The sequence below is a fragment of the Oncorhynchus kisutch genome, linkage group LG22 (genome assembly GCF_002021735.2).
Source record: "Oncorhynchus kisutch isolate 150728-3 linkage group LG22, Okis_V2, whole genome shotgun sequence".
NCBI classification, from domain to species: domain Eukaryota; kingdom Metazoa; phylum Chordata; class Actinopteri; order Salmoniformes; family Salmonidae; genus Oncorhynchus; species Oncorhynchus kisutch.
This window is the reverse complement of record NC_034195.2, coordinates 5,377,409-5,395,499: the sequence shown is the minus strand read 5'-3', so window position 1 is coordinate 5,395,499 and position 18,091 is coordinate 5,377,409. Positions and strand designations below refer to the sequence as shown.

Here is an 18,091-nt window from a genome sequence, read left to right as displayed (position 1 = left end):
ACAATGACGGCCTAGGAACAGTGGGTTAACTGGTCTAGGAACAGTGGGTTAACTGGTCTAGGAACAGTGGGTTAACTGGCCTAGGAACAGTGGGTTAACTGGTCTAGGAACAGTGGGTTAACTGGTCTAGGAACAGTGGGTTAACTGGTCTAGGAACAGTGGGTTAACTGGTCTAGGAATAGTGGGTTAACTGGTCTAGGAACAGTGGGTTAACTGGTCTAGGAACAGTGGGTTAACTGGTCTATGGACAGTGGGTTAACTGGTCTATGGACAGTGGGTTAACTGGTCTAGGAACAGTGGGTTAACTGGTCTAGGGACAGTGGGTTAACTGGTCTAGGAATAGTGGGTTAACTGGTCTAGGAACAGTGGGTTAACTGGTCTAGGAACAGTGGGTTAACTGGTCTATGGACAGTGGGTTAACTGGTCTATGGACAGTGGGTTAACTGGTCTAGGAACAGTGGGTTAACTGGTCTAGGGACAGTGGGTTAACTGGTCTAGGAACAGTGGGTTAACTGGTCTAGGGACAGTGGGTTAACTGGTCTAGGGACAGTGGGTTAACTGGTCTAGGGACAGTGGGTTAACTGGTCTAGGGACAGTGGGTTAACTGGTCTAGGAACAGTGGGTTAACTGGTCTAGGAACAGTGGGTTAACTGGTCTAGGGACAGTGGGTTAATTGGTCTAGGAACAGTGGGTTAACTGGTCTAGGGACAGTGGGTTAACTGGTCTAGGGACAGTGGGTTAACTGGTCTAGGGACAGTGGGTTAACTGGTCTAGGAACAGTGGGTTAACTGGTCTAGGAACAGTGGGTTAACTGGTCTAGGGACAGTGGGTTAACTGGTCTAGGAACAGTGGGTTAACTGGTCTAGGGACAGTGGGTTAACTGGTCTAGGGACAGTGGGTTAACTGGTCTAGGAACAGTGGGTTAACTGGTCTAGGAACAGTGGGTTAACTGGTCTAGGAACAGTGGGTTAACTGGTCTAGGAACAGTGGGTTAACTGGTATAGGAACAGTGGGTTAACTGGTCTAGGAACAGTGGGTTAACTGGTCTAGGAACAGTGGGTTAATTGGTCTAGGAACAGTGGGTTAATTGGTCTAGGAACAGTGGGTTAACTGGTCTAGGAACAGTGGGTTAACTGGTCTAGGGACAGTGGGTTAACTGGTCTAGGGACAGTGGGTTAACTGGTCTAGGGACAGTGGGTTAACTGGTCTAGGGACAGTGGGTTAACTGGTCTAGGGACAGTGGGTTAACTGGTCTAGGGACAATGGGTTAACTGGTCTAGGGACAGTGGGTTAGCTGCCTTGTTCAGTGTAGAACGACAGAATTGTTTTACCTTGTCAGCTCGGGGATTCGATCTAACAAATGCCATGCAAAATCAAGCGGAAGGTAGGTCAATGCCATAGAAAGACGCATACTAGTGTGGTTTTTGAATACCTGTAGAGGGGATGATAATTTATTACCGAACATAATAATCCAGACCACATTATTTGACTCATGGTAAAGGCACTCATGTCACTTTTGGCCTCCACATCTTGGAGCACTGGTGGCTCCAGTCATTCATTAATACTGGAGGAAAACCTCCATTGTTGCCTCGTCCATTATACAATAGTTTGGTTGTGGTATCCATTGCATTCCCAGCAACCTTCGGTGTGCTGCAAGGGTCACTTACTAAAACCAATTAAACAAACTCCTGTAGTCCTCAACTCAATTCAGCAAGACATCACAGGAATCGGACTCCAGCTCCAAACTGAAACCCGTTGCATATCCTAAACAAAAAGACTTAAGTGTTATTTTTAACAGTAACTCAATACCCTTTTCACAATACTGAGCCAAACTGATCAAAGCCGAGCTGTACTGGGCTGGCCTGGTTGTGCATCCACCGTAATTGCTGAAACCATGCTGGAAAGGACAACACGGTTCGAGTCGGCCTTATAGTTTGAATTAGGCATAAAAGTGTACTGCTCATCTATATACTATCATGCCATGGTTTGACAACAGAATGGGCAGATATGAGGCTACCTGTCTCCACTCTGGACGCCCGTGGGAATGCAATAGTTGAGCTCCAGCCGGGCGATGTTTCCGAGTCGCAGCACAATTCCCGCTCCGTAAGACCAGCGGATACACTCTGCCAGTTTCCTCAGGTGTGCTTGAGGCCCGTCACCTACAGGAAAACACAGCCTGAGTAAACCTAGAGCAGTGGTTCCCAAACTTTCCCCCTCAGGCTCCCCTTCCAGCATTGAGGAACATCCCCCCCCCCCCCCCCCCCCCTGAGGTGCAGATAATATTTTTCGGTTTTAAAGCGAATCGTTTTGCAATTCTATCTATGTCTAATGTGTATTCATGTGATATGAGTGACTCAAACATTACTACACAATCTACGGGCTAGAAAAACATAGCTGAAAAAAAAAACATTTTGATCTGGACATTTCTGACAAGTTATAAGTAGCTCTCTAAGGTATGCAATGACTGACATGACCAGAGAACAACTGATGATGCACTACCCAATCTCGAAATTGCACATTGTGCATTCTACTGCGACAACTTTTAAGAGTAGGTTGAAAGCCGAACTGAGTTGCCCTAGGGAGCGCGCCCCACAGTATGGGAACCACGAAGCTGGAGGACTGAAACGTGCAGAGGATTCTCTTTCCCTGTATAAAGTCGCAGAACAGACCATTGCGCAATCAACTTTCATTTCTAGCAAGCAGGGAAGTTAGCTATCACCATTGTGACCTCAAAGCTCATCACTAAGCTAAGGACCCTGCGACTATACACCTCCCTCTGCAACTGGATCCTGGACTTCCTGACGGGCCGCCCCCAGGTGGTAAGGGTAGGCAACAACACATCTGCCACGCTGATCCTCAACACTGGGGCCCCTCGGGTGCGTGCTTAGTCCCCTCCTGTACTCCCTGTTCACCCACGACTGTGTGGCACGACTCCAACACCATCATTACGTTTGCTGACGACACAACAGTGGTAGGCCTGATCACCGACAACTATGAGACAGTCTACAGGGAGGAGGTCAGAGACTGCCAGGACAGCAACCTCTCAATGTGAGCAAGAGAAAGTAGCTGATCATGGACTATAGGAAAAGGAGGGCCAAACAGGCCACTATTAACATTGATGGGACTGAAGTGGAGCAGGTCGAGAGTTTTAATTTCCTTGGTGTCCACATCACCAACCAACTATCATGGTCAAAACACACAGACAGACGAAAAAAAGAGGGCACAACAACACCTTTTCCCCCTCAGTTGACTGAAAAAATTTGCCATGGGTCCCCAGTTCTACAGCTGCACCATCGAGAGCATCCTGACCGGTTGCATCACCGCCTGGTATGGCAACTGCAAAAATTTAAAAATTAAAGTGGAAAACCACACTACAGGCTGATCCAACTTTGATGTACTGTCCTTAAAACAAGTCAAAATGAGGCTCAGTAGAGTGTGTGGCCTCCACGTGCCTGTATGACCTCCCTACAACCCCTGGGCATGCTCCTGATGAGGTGGCGGATGGTCTCCTGAGGGATCTCCTCCCAGACCTGGACTAAAGCATCCGCCAACTCCTGGACAGTCTGCGTTGGTGGATGGAGTGAGACATGATGTCCCAGATGTGCTCAATTGGATTCAGGTCTGGGGAACGGGCGGGCCAGTCCATAGCATCAATGCCTTCCTCTTGCAGGAACTGCTGACACACTCCAGCCACATGAGGTCTAGCATTGTCTTGCATTAGGAGGAACCCAGGGCCAACCGCACCAGCATATGGTCTCACAAGGGGTCTGTGGATCTCATCTCGGTACCTAATGGCAGTCAGGCTACCTCTGGCGAGCACATGGAGGGCTGTGCGGCCCCCCAAAGAAATGCCACCCCACACCATGGCTGACCTACCGACAAACCGGTCATGCTGGAGGATGTTGCAGACCGTTTCAGAAGACTCGTGCACATTTGTGGCCTGCTGGAAGTCATTTTGCAGGGCTCTGGCAGTGCTCCTCCTTGCACAAAGGCGGAGGTAGCGGTCCTGCTGCTGGGTTGTTGCCCTCCTACGGCCTCCTCCACGTCTCCTGATGTACTGGCCTGTCTCCTGGTAGCGCCTCCATGCTCTGGACACTACGCTGATAGACACAGCAAACCTTCTTGCCACAGCTCGCATTGATGTGCCATCCTGGATGAGCTGCATTACCTGAGCCACTTGTGTGGGTTGTAGACTCCGTCTCATGCTACCACAAGAGTGAAAGCACCACCAGCATTCAAAAGTGACCAGAACATCAGCCAGGAAGTATAGGAACTGAGAAGTGGTCTGTGGTCACCACCTGCAGAACCACTCCTTTATTGGGGGTGTCTTGCTAATTGCCTATCATTTCCACCAGTTGTCTATTCCATTTGCACAACAGCATTTGAAATGTATTGTCAATCAGTGTTGCTTCCTAAGTGGACAGTTTGATTTCACAGAAGTGTGATTGACTTGGAGTTACATTGTGTTGTTTAAGTGTTCCCTTTATTTTTTTGAGCAGTGTATTTTTTTATTTTAGGAAATAAAAACTCTATTTCTTGAACTGCATTGTTGGTTAAGGGCTTGTAAGTAATAATTTCACACCTGTTGTATTTGGCACGTGACAAATAACATTTGATTTGCTTATAAAAAAATGCTGCTTATTAATAGATGGTGCCACTCCTTCCAATATAATGCTGATTGAGTCCTGCAGATTTCTAATACGGATGAATTTGAACAACATTGATTGTGGGGTGAATTACATCTTTAAACACCCACCATAGTTGAGGTTACACAGGTTCCCGGCATTGAGGAAGAAGTGGGTCCTGAAGAGGTCTCCGAATCCCCCTTTGCCTGGATGGAAAGGCAGTGGAGTATACAGGTGGACGGCTCCAGCCCAATACACCTCACCTCCCAGGTAGTCACCTGTCATGCCAACAATAAAACCACACATGTGATGTGAGAATATAACCTAAATCGGACTTTATTGAAATGGATAACATCTCACCTTCACTCTGAGGGCCGATGCTGTACATACTGAAGCCCCTGACGCTAGTAGGACCACCAAGATAGAACCTAAGAGACGAATAGGTCAAAAATCGAATCAAATTGTATTTGTCACATGCTTCGTCAACAACAGGTGTAGACTAACAGTGAAATGCTTACGGGCCTTTCCCACAATGCAAAGATGAAAAAAGAGAAATAATAGAAAAACAATAACCCAAGGAATAAATAAACAATGAGTAATGATAACTTGGCTATATACACAGGGTACCAGTATCGAGTTGATGTGCATGTATGAGGTATGAGGTAATTGAGGTAGATACCGTATATATAGGTAGGGATAAAGTGACTAGGCAACAGGATAGATAAGAAACAGTAACAGCAGCGTATGTGATGAGTCAAAAGAGTTCGTGCAAAACGGGTCAATGTAGATAGTTAAATAGTTAACCAATGGCTACTTGGACAAACTATTTAGCAGTCTTATGGCTTGGGGGTAGAAGCTGTTCAGGGTCCTGTTGGTTCCAAGACTTGGTGCATCGGTGCCGCTTGCCGGGCGCTAGAAGAGAGAACAGTCTATGACTTGGGTGGCTGGAGTCTGACAATTCTTGGGTGGCTGGAGTCTGACACTGCCTAGTATAGAGGTCCTGGATGGCAGGGAGCCCGGCCCCAGTGATGAACTAGGCCGTACGCACTACCCTCTGTAGCGCCTTGCGGTCGGGTGCCGAGCAGTTGCAGGTATAAACCATTGAAGGGTCAAGAAACAACATGGTATACAGATAACGTGGCAGGCCACATTAAAACCGTCTCGCGGGCCAAGTTTGACACCTGCCGTGGATATTCATACTGACAGAGACTTTGTCATTTCCTCAAACAATCGTCTATATTTAATATTGATTAATTATTGCAATAATGAAAGTAGTCAACCGAGTAGCCTAACTTTTGAGCAAATGCAGAGTACTATGAAGTGCTGTGAAAAATTTGCCCCCTTGCCGATTTCTTGTTTTTTTTGCACATTTGCCACACTTAAATGTTTCAGATCATCAAACTAATTTAAATATTACACAAAGATAACCCAAGTTATACACAAAATGCAGTGATGATTTGATTTATTAAGGGAAAAAAGCTATCCGAACCTTCATGGCCCTATGTGACAAAGTAATTGCCCCCCCTTGTTAAAACATGAATTTACTGTGGTTGATCACATTTTTTGGAAAGCGGAGTTCAATTTCACTAGCCACACCCAGGCCTGATTACTGCCAGACCTGTTGACTCAAGAAATCACTTACATAGAACCTGTCTGACAAGGTGAAGTAGCCAAAAGATCTCATAAAGCAAGACATCATGCCGCGATCCAAAGAAATTCAGGAATAGATGTAGACGTCAATGACTTTGTTTCTCCAGTCTGGAAAGGGTTACAAAGCCATTTCTAAAGCTTTGGGACTCCAGCGAACCACGGTGAGAGCCGTTATCCACATACGGAGAACATTTGGAACAGTGGTGAACCTTCACAGGAGTGGCCGGCCTACCAAAATTACCCCAAGAGCGCAGCGACGACTCATCCAAGAGGTCACAAAAGAACCCACAACAACATCTAAAGAACTGCAGGCCTCACTTGCCTCAGTTAAGGTCAGTGTGCATGACTCAACCATAAGAAAGACACTGGGCAAAAATGGCATCCATGGCAGAGTTCCAAGGTGAAAACCACCGCTGAGCAAAAAGAACACAAAGGCTCATCTCACTTCTGGCAAAAAACATCTTGATGATCCCCAAGCCATTTCTAAAGCTTTGGGACTCCAGCGAACCACGGTGAGAGCCGTTATCCACATACGGAGAACATTTGGAACAGTGGTGAACCTTCACAGGAGTGGCCGGCCTACCAAAATTACCCCAAGAGCGCAGCGACGACTCATCCAAGAGGTCACAAAAGAACCCACAACAACATCTAAAGAACTGCAGGCCTCACTTGCCTCAGTTAAGGTCAGTGTGCATGACTCAACCATAAGAAAGACACTGGGCAAAAATGGCATCCATGGCAGAGTTCCAAGGTGAAAACCACCGCTGAGCAAAAAGAACACAAAGGCTCATCTCACTTCTGGCAAAAAACATCTTGATGATCCCCAAGACTTTTTGGGAAAATATTCTGTGGACTGACGAGACAAAAGTTTAACTTTTTGGAAGGTGTGCGTCCCGTTACATCTGGTGTAAAAATAACACAGCATTTCAGAAAAAGAGCATCATACCAACAGTCAAATATGGTGGTGGTAGTGTGATGGTCTGGGGCTGCTTTGCTGATTCAGGACCTGGACGACTTGCTGTGATTGATGGAACCATGGATTCTGCTCTCTACCAAAAAATCCTGAAGGAGAATGTCCGGCCATCAGTTCATGACCTCAAGCTGAAGCGCATTTGGGTTCTGCAGCAGGACAATGATCCCAAAACACACCAGCAAGTCCACCTCTGAATTGGCTTAAAAATAAAAAAAATGAAGGTTTTGGAATGGCCTAGTCAAAGTTCGGACTTGAATCCGATTGAGATACTGTGGCGTGACCTTAAAAAGGTGGTTCATGCTCGAAAACCCTCCAATGTGGCTGAATTAAAACAATTCTGAAAAGAAGGGTGGGCCAAAATTCCTCCACAGCGATGTGAAAAACTCATTGCCAGTTATCGCAAATGCTTTGATTGCAGTTGTTGCTGCTGAGGGTGGCACAACCAGTTATTAGGTTTAGGGGGCAATTACTTTGTCACATAGGGCCATGAAGATTCAGATAGCTTTTTCCCCGTAATAAATAAAATCATCGCTTAAAAACTGAATTTTGTGTTTACTTGGGTTATCTTTATGTAATATTTAAATTAGTTTGATGATCTGAAACATTTAAGTGTGACAAATGTGAAGAAAAAAACAAGAAATCAGGGAGGGGGCAAATAGCTATATACAGTGCTGTGAAAAAGGGACACTAACAATGCTCAGTCACGGTTGGTTCCACCCCCTTCATGCAGATTGGGGGCATCATAAGCCACTCTGGGTTCATCCAGACATCATCTGCACAGGGTGGTTGTCTTAACCCCACCCTGGCTTAGTTTCCCAGACGCAAGAATGATTTTGAGACAATGAGGGATTGTTCTACTCCTAAACTATCCCTAGTAAAACACATTCTTGTCTATGCAATGCAGTCTTAACTCATTTGTCAGCTCAAGCCATCTCTAGTGACCATACGCCCAGATTAGCTGCAGGGAACTAGAGTGGAGACCATAAAAACACAGCATTAGCAGGACAGAAATGTATTCCCATTCGTTACGTATTCATTGCTAGCTATTACTATCCAACAAATCAGGTAAACACATCATTTTTCTCTCACACACCCCTGGTTTTTCATTGACGGCATTGTGGAATAGAGAGTATTGTCTTACCTGTCAGCAATGCAAGTTGGCTTATCTCCAATGGGCAGGAGGCATCCCCCCCAGAGAGATGCAGACATGACCTGGAAGATAGAGGAAGAGGTCTCAACATAAGTGCTCTCCCACTTGCTCTTTTATCCCAACCTGTCCACAACCATTTTTCAACCCTCCATCAACAAGCTGTTGGTTATAACTAGTGTTTACTGTAAAGGTGACTATTACTATTCCAACTAGAGATCCATGTGTGTAACTCAAGTTCACGCGCAAATTTCTCCCTGATCAATAAAAACAATTCAGGTTCTCACCGAGTCCCAGAAGAGACGTCTGTTAAACTGGATCTCAAAGTCCTCCTTCAGGAAGCTGGCATCTCCTCCAGTGTATCCTGCCAACTCCTGCAAAACCACAGCGATGCATCGGCTGAATGTGTTGTCGGTTCAAAATGGTTTGGGAAATGATTTAAATAGGAAATCATTACTGGCTGCAACACCGGGTCAGGTAATGTCAACCCACACACCTGGTTGATCTTCAGCAAGGCCCCCCTCCTGGGAAGGATTGCCGAGTTTCTGGTGTCGATGACCATGGAGTGCTGCGATCGCAAAGGAGAGGAGACATGTTGATGAAAAGTATTGTCTCAAATGTCTCAGTGGGTCGAATCCAAACTTGAGATTTTGACAACACCAATGCAAGATATACACAAAAACCCACATTTAGTGTACAGATCTCAAAATAGGATTTGAGTCCAAATGTATTATCACGATTAGGCAAGAATGCCTTCTCATCTTGTGCACCAGAGGCATGGAATGGTCTACAATCCATGCTTCATCTAGATATGTTAGTGCCACTGAATGAATTAAACATTTTGATGGGAGACTCTGTTTCAGAGGAGTGTAAATGCTTTTTTAAAGGCTGGATCATGTTGTTGAATTGTTTGTGTTGTTGTATGTTTTTAATCCTGTAATGTATTGATTGTTTCTGCCTTCTTGGTCAGGTCTCCCTTGAAAAAGAGACTCTGGGTCTCAATGGGCTTTTCCTGGTTAAATAAATCTATTGTTAGCGTTTTATCCCTGTTACTAAAGGTAGTTGTGTGAGGATTGTGAAGCGGAACTGAAGTCCCGGTACCGAGAGTGATGACTTGAGGGAGTGGCCGCTCTCCTCCCGGACTGCAAACGACGCGGTACGCTCCAGACAGCCCAGCTCTCGCCACACCCCCTCCCACTTCAGGATGTGGTTGGTCTTCCAGAGAGGGAACTGTTTGTATGCAAAACAGAAAGGGAGAAACCCAGAGAGGATCAAGCATTTGCAAAAGCATTACCGGCAGGATGAAATTGAATCGAAAAATAGCTGAGAAATTCCATTCTACTCCTATTAGTTAGCGTAACAGCAGCAAAAATAAAACAATCACCGTGGTTGTTTTACACAGAGTCCAGAGGTAAACACAGAGCACAGGAGTATGCCAAATGAGAACTTGTACAATAATGATAGATTAATGGAAAATTATCTTTACACTGAACTCTGTGGAGACACCGCGATCAGTCTCTCTCAGCGAGCTCCATGGAAATTGGCCTGCAACTTTGTACAAGTTGACAGCGAAACTGCAACAGCCAGAGAAAGTCAATTAGATTGATCCCAAACAAAAAGAGCTCAGGGAAATACAGCATAAACAACAACACAATTCACTGTTTTTGAAGCATTGCTAATGATGGAATTTGCAGCTTTGTTTTGTCTCATACCTGCGCTCAAAGTGGCCAGGTTGGGGCTTGAAGAACGACAGCCCGTAGGAAGTCTCTTTTGTGCCGTAGGAGACCTGGAAGGTGAGCTTTTCTGCAGAACCGAAGACATTGGGCAGCTTGAGACCAAGAACCTAAAGTAGGAGGCAGGTAAACTAGTGAAAACAGAGGATGGAACCTCAATTGCACTTGTAATCACCACCATGGCTCAACCTAAATGAATCTTTCCTCAATTCCTGGTATCCGCTCTCCTCGCTTCCTTCTCGAAAGGCATTGGAGAAGGTCCTAGGGGAGGGATCTTGGACCTTCTCCAATACGGTTGAGAAGGAGGCAAGGCGATAGGACGTGAGGAATGCATTGAAACGATGCATTGAATAGAGCCCCAGGAGTCCTCACCATGCAGCCTTCGTTATTTCCAACCATGGTGTTATAACTACCAGTCATGCGTCTCAGCTCAGTCACATCAAACGTCACATCTAGTCCATTAGGCAGAGCATCCACCCCTGAAAGGAAGTATTGTTTGTTGTTGTTTTGAGTGCTTTACCTACTTTCCCATTGATTTTAGTCTCTTTCCAAAGTAAAATACAACATTTTGAACAGACACTGTGATCAGAATAGATCCCCTTTCTAACCACAGTACCTTGTGAGGTATCGATGACAACATCCACTTGTCTGAAGATACCGAGACGCAGGAGCTTCTGTCTGGCTTCGTGGGCTCTCCTCATGACCTAGAACAAACACCAAACAAAGTGGATCCTACTTTTGCTATAGTCTCTATACAGACTCCACGTGAATAAACATGGTCTGTACTGTACTGATAGATTCACTCACATCAATCAAGTTCTTGGCACGGAAGACATCAGCAATCTCGTATGTTAAGCAATCCTCCTTGGTTCTTCCGAGACCATCTATGTGTACACGCTGGACTATGACCTACAGGGAAAATACATAAAATGTTATAATCAGCAGTGACAGCCAACAATGTAAAAGATCACTTTTACATTCAACCACACAGCCACACAGAAATTCTCAAGTCACAAATTCTCAAGTCAATGCGGTTTTCATTCAGGACTGAGTGAAAAACAAATGAAAAAAAACATACATCTTTGTTTTCAAGGACCTCTTGTTTTGACTCCTGCTCCATATCTGGCCTCTCAATGTCATCTGCATGAAACCCCAGCTCAGGTCCCTGCATTGGTAGAGGATCAAGACTCTGCAAAACAACAGATTTAGTGATGAATACGATGAGGCTATATCTTCAATATGAAAGCTATCTGTACAAAACATATTCGCTGAACAGGTAGTTGGGTGGATGTTGTGTTTTGGTCATTATGAAAAGGTACGAGTTCATCTCAATATTTGTATTTTTATTATGGAGTAGTGGCCCTCAAGCCACTACTCTACTACCATATACAGTTGAAGTCGGAAGTTTACATACACCTTAGCCAAATACATTTAAACTCAGTTTTTCACCATTCCTGACATTTAATCGGAGTAAAAATTCCCTGTCTTAGGTCAGTTAGGATCACCACTTTATTTTAAGAATGTGAAACGTCAGAATAATAGCAAAGAGAATGATTTATTTCAGCTTTTATTTCTTTCATTATATTCCCAGTGGGTCAGAGGTTTACATACACTCAATTAGTATTTTGTAGCATTGCCTTTAAATTGTTTAACTTGGGTCAAACGTTTCAGGTAGCCTTCCACAAGCTTCCCACAATAAGTTGGGTGAATTTTGTCCCATTCCTCCTGACAGAGCTGATGTAACTGAGTCAGGTTTGTAGGCCTCCTTGCTCACACACACTTTTTCAGTTCTGCTGACAAATTTTCTATAGGATTGAGGTCAGGGCTTGGTGATGGCCACTCCAATACCTTTACTATGTTGTCCTTAAGCCATTTTGCCACAACTTTGGAAGTATGCTTGGGGTCATTGTCCATTTGGAAGACCCATTTGCGACCAAGCTTTAACTTCCTGCCTGACGTCTTGAGATGTTGCTTCAATATATCCACATAATTTTCCATCCTCATGATGCCATCTATTTTGTGAAGTGCACCAGTCCCTCCTGCAGCAAAGCACCCCCACAACATGATGCTGCCACCCCCGTGCTTCACGGTTGGGATGGTGCTCTTCAGCTTGCAAGTCTACCCCTTTTTCCTCCAAACATAACAATGGTCCTTATGGCCAAACAGTTCTATTTTTGTTTCATCAGACCAGAGGATATTTCTCCAAAAAGTACGATCTTTGTCCCCATGTGCAGTTGCAAACCGTAGTCAGTTTTTTTATGGCGGTTTTGGAGCAGTGGCTTCTTCCTTGCTGAGTGACCTTTCAGGTTATGTCGATATAGGACTAGTTTTACTGTGGATATAGATACTTTTCTACCAGTTTCCTCCAGCATCTTCACAAGGTCCTTTGCTGTTGTTCTGGGATAGATTTGCACTTTTCGCACCAAAGTACGTTCATCTCTAGGAGACAGAACACGTCTCCTTCCTGAGCGGTATGACGACTGCGTGGTCCAATGGTGTTTATACATGCGTGCTATTGTTTGTACAGATGAACATGGTTCCTTCAAGCATTTGGAAATTGCTCCAAAGGATGAACCAGACTTGTGGAGGTATCCAATTTTTTTTATGAGGTCTTGGCTGATTTATTTTGATTTTCCCATGATGTCAAGCAAAGAGGCACTGAGTTCAAGGTAGGCCTTGAAATACATCCACAGGTACACCTCCAATTGACTCAAATGATGTCAATTAGCCTATCTAATGCTTCTAAAGCCATGACATAATTTTCTGGAATTTTCCAAGTTTTTTAATGGCAGTCACCTTAGTGTATGTACACTTCTGACCCACTGGAATTGTGATACAGTGAATTATAAGTGAAATAATCTGTCTGTAAACAATTGTTGGAAAGATTACTTGTGTCATGCACAAAGTAGATGTCCTCACCGACTTGCCAAAACTATAGTTTGTTAACAAGACATTTGTGGAGTGGTTGAAAAACAAGTTTTAATGACTCCAACCTAAGTGTATGTAAACTTCCGACTTCAACTGTATCTACAACACAAAATCCATGTGTACATGTGTATAGTGGGTATGTTATCATGTGTGTGTGTCTCTTCACAGTGCCTGCTGTTCCATAAAGTGTATTTGTATCCGTTTTTTTAAATCAGATTTTACTGCTTGCATGTGTTACTCGATGTGGAATAGAGTTCCATGTAGTCATGGCTCTATGTAGTACTGTGGAATAGAGTTCCATGTAGTCATAGCTCTATGTAGTACTGTGGAATAGAGGTCCATGTAGTCATGGCTCTATGTAGTACTGTGGAATAGAGTTCCATGTAGTCATAGCTCTATGTAGTACTGTGGAATAGAGTTCCATGTAGTCATGGCTCTATGTAGTACTGTGGAATAGAGTTCCATGTAGTCATAGCTCTATGTAGTACTGTGGAATAGAGTTCCATGTAGTCATGGCTCTATGTAGTGCTGTGGAATAGAGTTCCATGTAGTCATAGCTCTATGTAGTACTGTGTGCCTCCCATAGTCTGTTCTGGATTTGGGGACTGTGAAGAGACCTCTGGTGGAATGTCTTGTGGGGTATGCATTACATGGGTGTCTGTGTGCTGTGTGCTAATAGTTTAAATAGACAGCACAGTGCATTCAACATGTCAATACTTCTGACATAAACAAGTAGTGATGAAGTCAATCTCTACTTTGAGCCTGGAGAGATTGACATGCATATCAACGTTAGCTCTCCGTGTTAATATGTAAGGACCAGTCGTGCTGACCTGTTCTGTTCTTTCCTTCCCTCTTTGTGGCATCTGACCACAAGACTGGTATTTACAAGTCACATTCTTCACAATGTCATTAGTTGAATTTACTGGAAATTTCAGCTTGTTGTTTAAAGCATCTAATAATGCAAATGATTAATGCACCCCTCATACATATGATCTGTGTCCTCACTATTTCAGATCAGTGGCTGTAGTGCGCACAATACACGAGCAACGTTCACCAATGCTGTTGTTACAACTATGCAGCATTTGATCATGTTAATTTCCTTCACTTCCTGACAAGGTATGGACAGTTCGTGTTTCTGGAGTTTAGCTAGTTGCCATAGTTGGCAAGCTGTCCAACTGGACCCCTTTCGCTTTGCGTGCTGACTACGCCAGCTACTCCGGTTACTGTACTCAGAGGTCATGCGTTCACCCTTTACATTTTAAGCAGTTATCCTTACCCTCGCGTGGACGGTTTTCATGATTACGTCTAGAATGTACCGTACTTCAAATGTTGGTGTTAATTTTAAGAAATGAAGGGACATTTAATTCACACTCGGCTCAAGAGAAATGTAGCTTCGTGGACGCCACGCCCCCTCATCCACCCTGGGGGTGTTCAAGATGTCAACGTTTCACAATATATTGCAGAACTAAAGAAAAATTGCAAACAGTTGCTTACTGTAAACACAAAACAATAGTGTACACAAAACTTGATGCCAGTAAAATTTATATTTTCAAAACTTAAGCGTTGCTGAGTTAACATATAATAACATGTACTTGGATTTGTGTAGGACTTTTGGAAAGGGTGCATGCCCATTGATGTATGGTGGACAAGCCGAGACAACTTGCATTCAAGACTGTGACCATACTGGGTTCACACAACACACATCTGACTGTATAACTAATCTAATTTGACCATTACTTTCATTATTATGAAGAGTTCGTATAGCCATCATAGACATATCATTCACAATATCACACACTCAGAGTGATGGGACAAAGATCTCCAATTTTATTAAGATATAAACGTTGCTGAGCTTCTCTGTAAGCCCTCCTTCCTGTAAAAAAAATATAGGAAAAAATGACAAAGATAATCACATCACACAGTGTCTCACAATAACAAACATTTTATCCACTGAATGAATATATATATATCCATAGATCTTACGCCTCTCTCTTGAAGGTCTCGTGAGATATCTTGTCCTTGGCCACACCTTCAGGACACGCATTAAACTTCTCAATCCCCAAAGTGGTTAGTGCTGCGAAACAGAATCATACAGTCTGTTGAAGGACTGTTTCCTTGGGAGTGATGGCGAGGCATAAACACTGGGTTGTGGTATAGTATTATTAGACTTATAGGCTTAGACTTATATAGGCTGAGTCCTCAGTATTCCCTTGGTATGCCCCCTACTTCGTTTTTGATACACTTATCTGATACAGTAGGTACCTCACTGTACGATCTCCTCCAAATGATTTCTCGGCCATTGCCTCGCAAATGATCAAATGGCCCATTTCTGACTCACCCTCCTTGTACTGAACAAAAGTGATGTGCCCTTGGTTGGTAGGGTCCAAGATGCCCAAAACGGCATCCAGGTTTGTGTCGTTGAACAGGCTTGGGCAATCCAGTGACCGCATTTTGGACACTCTCAGTTGTTCAAGCTGTGTGATCAGGAACTCGTTTGGTCTCTCTGTAGTAGAAACAGCACAGATGATGGGGAAAAAGACGTACGTCATGTGTCAATAGTCCACAGTGCGTTGCCTGCCCTGCTAGGTAGGCTATGTCATAGGGATGATCCTCCTGTTTTGCAGTAGATCACACATTGTCTCTGTACCGGTACCCCCTGTATATGGCCTCGCTATTGTTATTTTACTGCTGCTGTAAAATTATTTTTTTACTTAACGCTTTATTCAATTTTTTTAACTTCTCAAAGCATTGTTGGTTAAGGGCTTATAAATGAGCATTTCACTGTAAGGTCTATTACACCTGTTATATTCGGCGCATGTGACAAATTCAATTTGATTCGACTTTAACCTGACCTTATATCTCAACCATTCTCTTTTGTAAACTAGTGTGAAGCATATCATGAAAAACAACACTATAGTATAAGAAAGAATACAAAACACGAGATTTGGGGGGGTTAAATGACTAATGTTGCCGAAGAGGATGCTAGTGATGAGATTATTATGACGACCCTCTTTCCTAACGTTAGTCGAGCAGTCAGTGCAGTTAGCGTTAGCACAGCAGGCTAGCTTACATTTTACTTCAGCCACCAAACAAGATGGGAAGAAACTGTTAACAAATTATGAAAAATAAGTCTAACCTGGTCTGTAAAAGAAGAGCATGCTTGTTAAATTATCCATGAGTTCGATAATTTTGTGTTTTCTAAGATAATCTGCAGCCTCTTGCTCTCTTGGTGTCGCCATTCTTCTGAGAAGTAAATGTAGCTAGCTACATTGGTTCCTAGCTATGGTTGCTATGGATACGCCAAATCGTCTGACGCTCCTCGTCGTCTAGCGCTCTGAATGATCCAAATGAGAATGATAACTATCAGAATAATTTAAAAGTTTAATCATTAATAAATCATGAAACTCAGATTTAGATATATCTATATTGTTTGTTGTTGCGTGTGGACCCAACATAAGTCTATTAAAAGCATAAACACAAACATTTGATTCACATCTGTTGATTAAAAACCCAATGAACAGTTACATACATACAGTATCTGACATACTCATACTAGTCTGCGCAGAAGTTACATGAGTGATCCATCAGACAACATGGTTAAAACTTGAGCTCACTTTGCTATGGCTCTCGTATCAAGAACAGCAAAAGGGTGTCTGCCCTGCAAGTTGTCCCATACTCAAGACCTCATGAGTTCTCCATGACAATAGGTTCGATAAATGCAATTGTAGGCTCCTGACCTAAATGTAAATAAGAACTTGTTATTAACTAACTTGCCTAGTTAAATAAAGGTTCCATTTCTTTTTATAGTCTGAGGAGCCTGAAGCACCATCCAGCCATGTGAACACATCATTGCCTGGAGTAACTTTGAATAGAATTGGCACACGTCAATTTATACCACATTCGTTTCATAACAAATGTGATACGCACATGTCCATCCAATTTTTCTTATTCACATTTGTCCCTTTGTGGTTTTTAAACATGTGCAATATGTACAAGGATTACTCTAGAGTTAGATACTGTACAAATTTTTTATCAGTCAACGGAAAGGGTCACTGTCTTTGGGCAGCAACGGCAGCAGCCTCTTCTCTGGCTTTAAATCCCAGCAGTTCAGTCCTCAATTCACCAGGTTTGGGAGGGATTTCTGGAATAGTCTGGCAAAGGGAAATAAAAAAGGTGCATGCATTACATTGGAGTATTAGCAACATTACAAGCAATGTATTTACGATCTTATGAGCAAGTACGCAAAACACAAGACCATGTGGACCCTTCATTTTACGATACACGTGGTCATATAATGAAAAAGCAAAATGGGGGAAGGATAAGAGTTTGTATCCATGCTTACCAGATCGGGTCTGTAGTACTGATGGACAACCTCTGCTCCGACAAACATAGATAGTACACTGGCACCAAACATCCTCAGGTACCGAGGCCATGACACACCAGCAGGCATCTTCACATCAGCCAAGAGGACCGATCAGTTACCTATACAGGGGAGAGACAGACAGTGGTATATTGGTAGTCATTAGCATAAAGATTTGGATTGGTTCCAGTGGTAGTCATTAGCATAAAGATTTGGATTGGTTCCAGGTGGGTGGGCTGTTGTGCTAACCCTAACCCAGTACCCCAACATCATCATTGTATCGAATAATCAACACAACATGCTAAGGCGTTGTAGTAGGGTACATTCATGACTTTCGATAATCACAGCCACATGTTAAACACAGATTTTCTGACATTACATGGCACGTCATCGGGGATCCATTGCCATACTGCTACAGTAGTTATAAGTCTCCAAAAATCTCTTATATCTCAATCCTTAGCTAGCTATGTCACTTAGCATATGTAACGTTACCTAGCTAGCCAAGTAGCTAGCCAGCTAGCAGTAGATATTTTGTCTTTGCTCCATAGTCATACCACCCAAAATAAACAGTCGCACACAGCTATTGACATTACCTTGCTCTATTCTGAAACAGACAAAAGGCGAGTTTGAAAAACGGTCGTTTTCCAACAGAAATCTATTTATCATTGAAGCACA

The 18,091-nt window shown here is 43.5% G+C and overlaps 3 protein-coding genes across 3 annotated transcripts; all 3 read right to left on the bottom strand.

The window, feature by feature from the left end:
* Positions 1 to 1,418: 1,418 nt before the first annotated feature.
* LOC109867399 (sorting and assembly machinery component 50 homolog A) lies at positions 1,419 to 14,485 on the bottom strand. The gene is made up of 15 exons (XM_031801059.1): positions 14,333 to 14,485; positions 11,207 to 11,317; positions 10,936 to 11,037; positions 10,745 to 10,832; positions 10,501 to 10,607; positions 10,108 to 10,238; positions 9,882 to 9,969; positions 9,497 to 9,625; positions 8,892 to 8,963; positions 8,683 to 8,769; positions 8,390 to 8,460; positions 4,986 to 5,053; positions 4,757 to 4,903; positions 2,018 to 2,159; positions 1,419 to 1,764 (listed from the first exon to the last, which is right to left on the bottom strand). The coding sequence occupies exons 1-15, from the start codon at positions 14,414 to 14,416 to the stop codon at positions 1,719 to 1,721; spliced, it is 1,473 nt and encodes a 490-aa protein (XP_031656919.1). The 5' UTR covers positions 14,417 to 14,485; the 3' UTR covers positions 1,419 to 1,718.
* A 369-nt stretch (positions 14,486 to 14,854) lies between these two features.
* Positions 14,855 to 16,319, bottom strand: efcab10 (EF-hand calcium binding domain 10). The gene is made up of 4 exons (XM_020456091.2): positions 16,193 to 16,319; positions 15,395 to 15,559; positions 15,040 to 15,130; positions 14,855 to 14,929 (listed from the first exon to the last, which is right to left on the bottom strand). The coding sequence occupies exons 1-4, from the start codon at positions 16,293 to 16,295 to the stop codon at positions 14,887 to 14,889; spliced, it is 402 nt and encodes a 133-aa protein (XP_020311680.1). The 5' UTR covers positions 16,296 to 16,319; the 3' UTR covers positions 14,855 to 14,886.
* A 105-nt stretch (positions 16,320 to 16,424) lies between these two features.
* On the bottom strand, positions 16,425 to 17,532 carry uqcc6 (ubiquinol-cytochrome c reductase complex assembly factor 6). Its single transcript, XM_031801058.1, has 2 exons — positions 17,399 to 17,532; positions 16,425 to 17,207 (listed from the first exon to the last, which is right to left on the bottom strand). The coding sequence occupies exons 1-2, from the start codon at positions 17,504 to 17,506 to the stop codon at positions 17,106 to 17,108; spliced, it is 210 nt and encodes a 69-aa protein (XP_031656918.1). The 5' UTR covers positions 17,507 to 17,532; the 3' UTR covers positions 16,425 to 17,105.
* Between the last annotated feature and the right edge of the window lie 559 nt (positions 17,533 to 18,091).

Excerpts from the sequence above, each read along its gene's own strand:
- efcab10 (XM_020456091.2), bottom strand. The coding sequence starts at position 16,295 with ATGGCGACACCAAGAGAGCAAGAGGCTGCAGATTATCTTAGAAAACAC. Across the intron at positions 15,560-16,192 it reads GCTCTTCTTTTACAGACCAG|AGAGACCAAACGAGTTCCTG; the intron begins GTTAGACTTATT and ends TTTCTACTACAG. Across the intron at positions 15,131-15,394 it reads TTTTGTTCAGTACAAGGAGG|CACTAACCACTTTGGGGATT; the intron begins GTGAGTCAGAAA and ends TCTGTTTCGCAG.
- uqcc6 (XM_031801058.1), bottom strand. The coding sequence starts at position 17,506 with ATGCCTGCTGGTGTGTCATGGCCTCGGTACCTGAGGATGTTTGGTGCC. Across the intron at positions 17,208-17,398 it reads AGTACTACAGACCCGATCTG|ACTATTCCAGAAATCCCTCC; the intron begins GTAAGCATGGAT and ends TCCCTTTGCCAG.
- LOC109867399 (XM_031801059.1), bottom strand. The coding sequence starts at position 14,416 with ATGTCCCTTCATTTCTTAAAATTAACACCAACATTTGAAGTACGGTAC. Across the intron at positions 10,608-10,744 it reads TGTCATCGATACCTCACAAG|GGGTGGATGCTCTGCCTAAT; the intron begins GTACTGTGGTTA and ends ACTTCCTTTCAG. Across the intron at positions 4,904-4,985 it reads CATCGGCCCTCAGAGTGAAG|GTGACTACCTGGGAGGTGAG; the intron begins GTGAGATGTTAT and ends TTGGCATGACAG.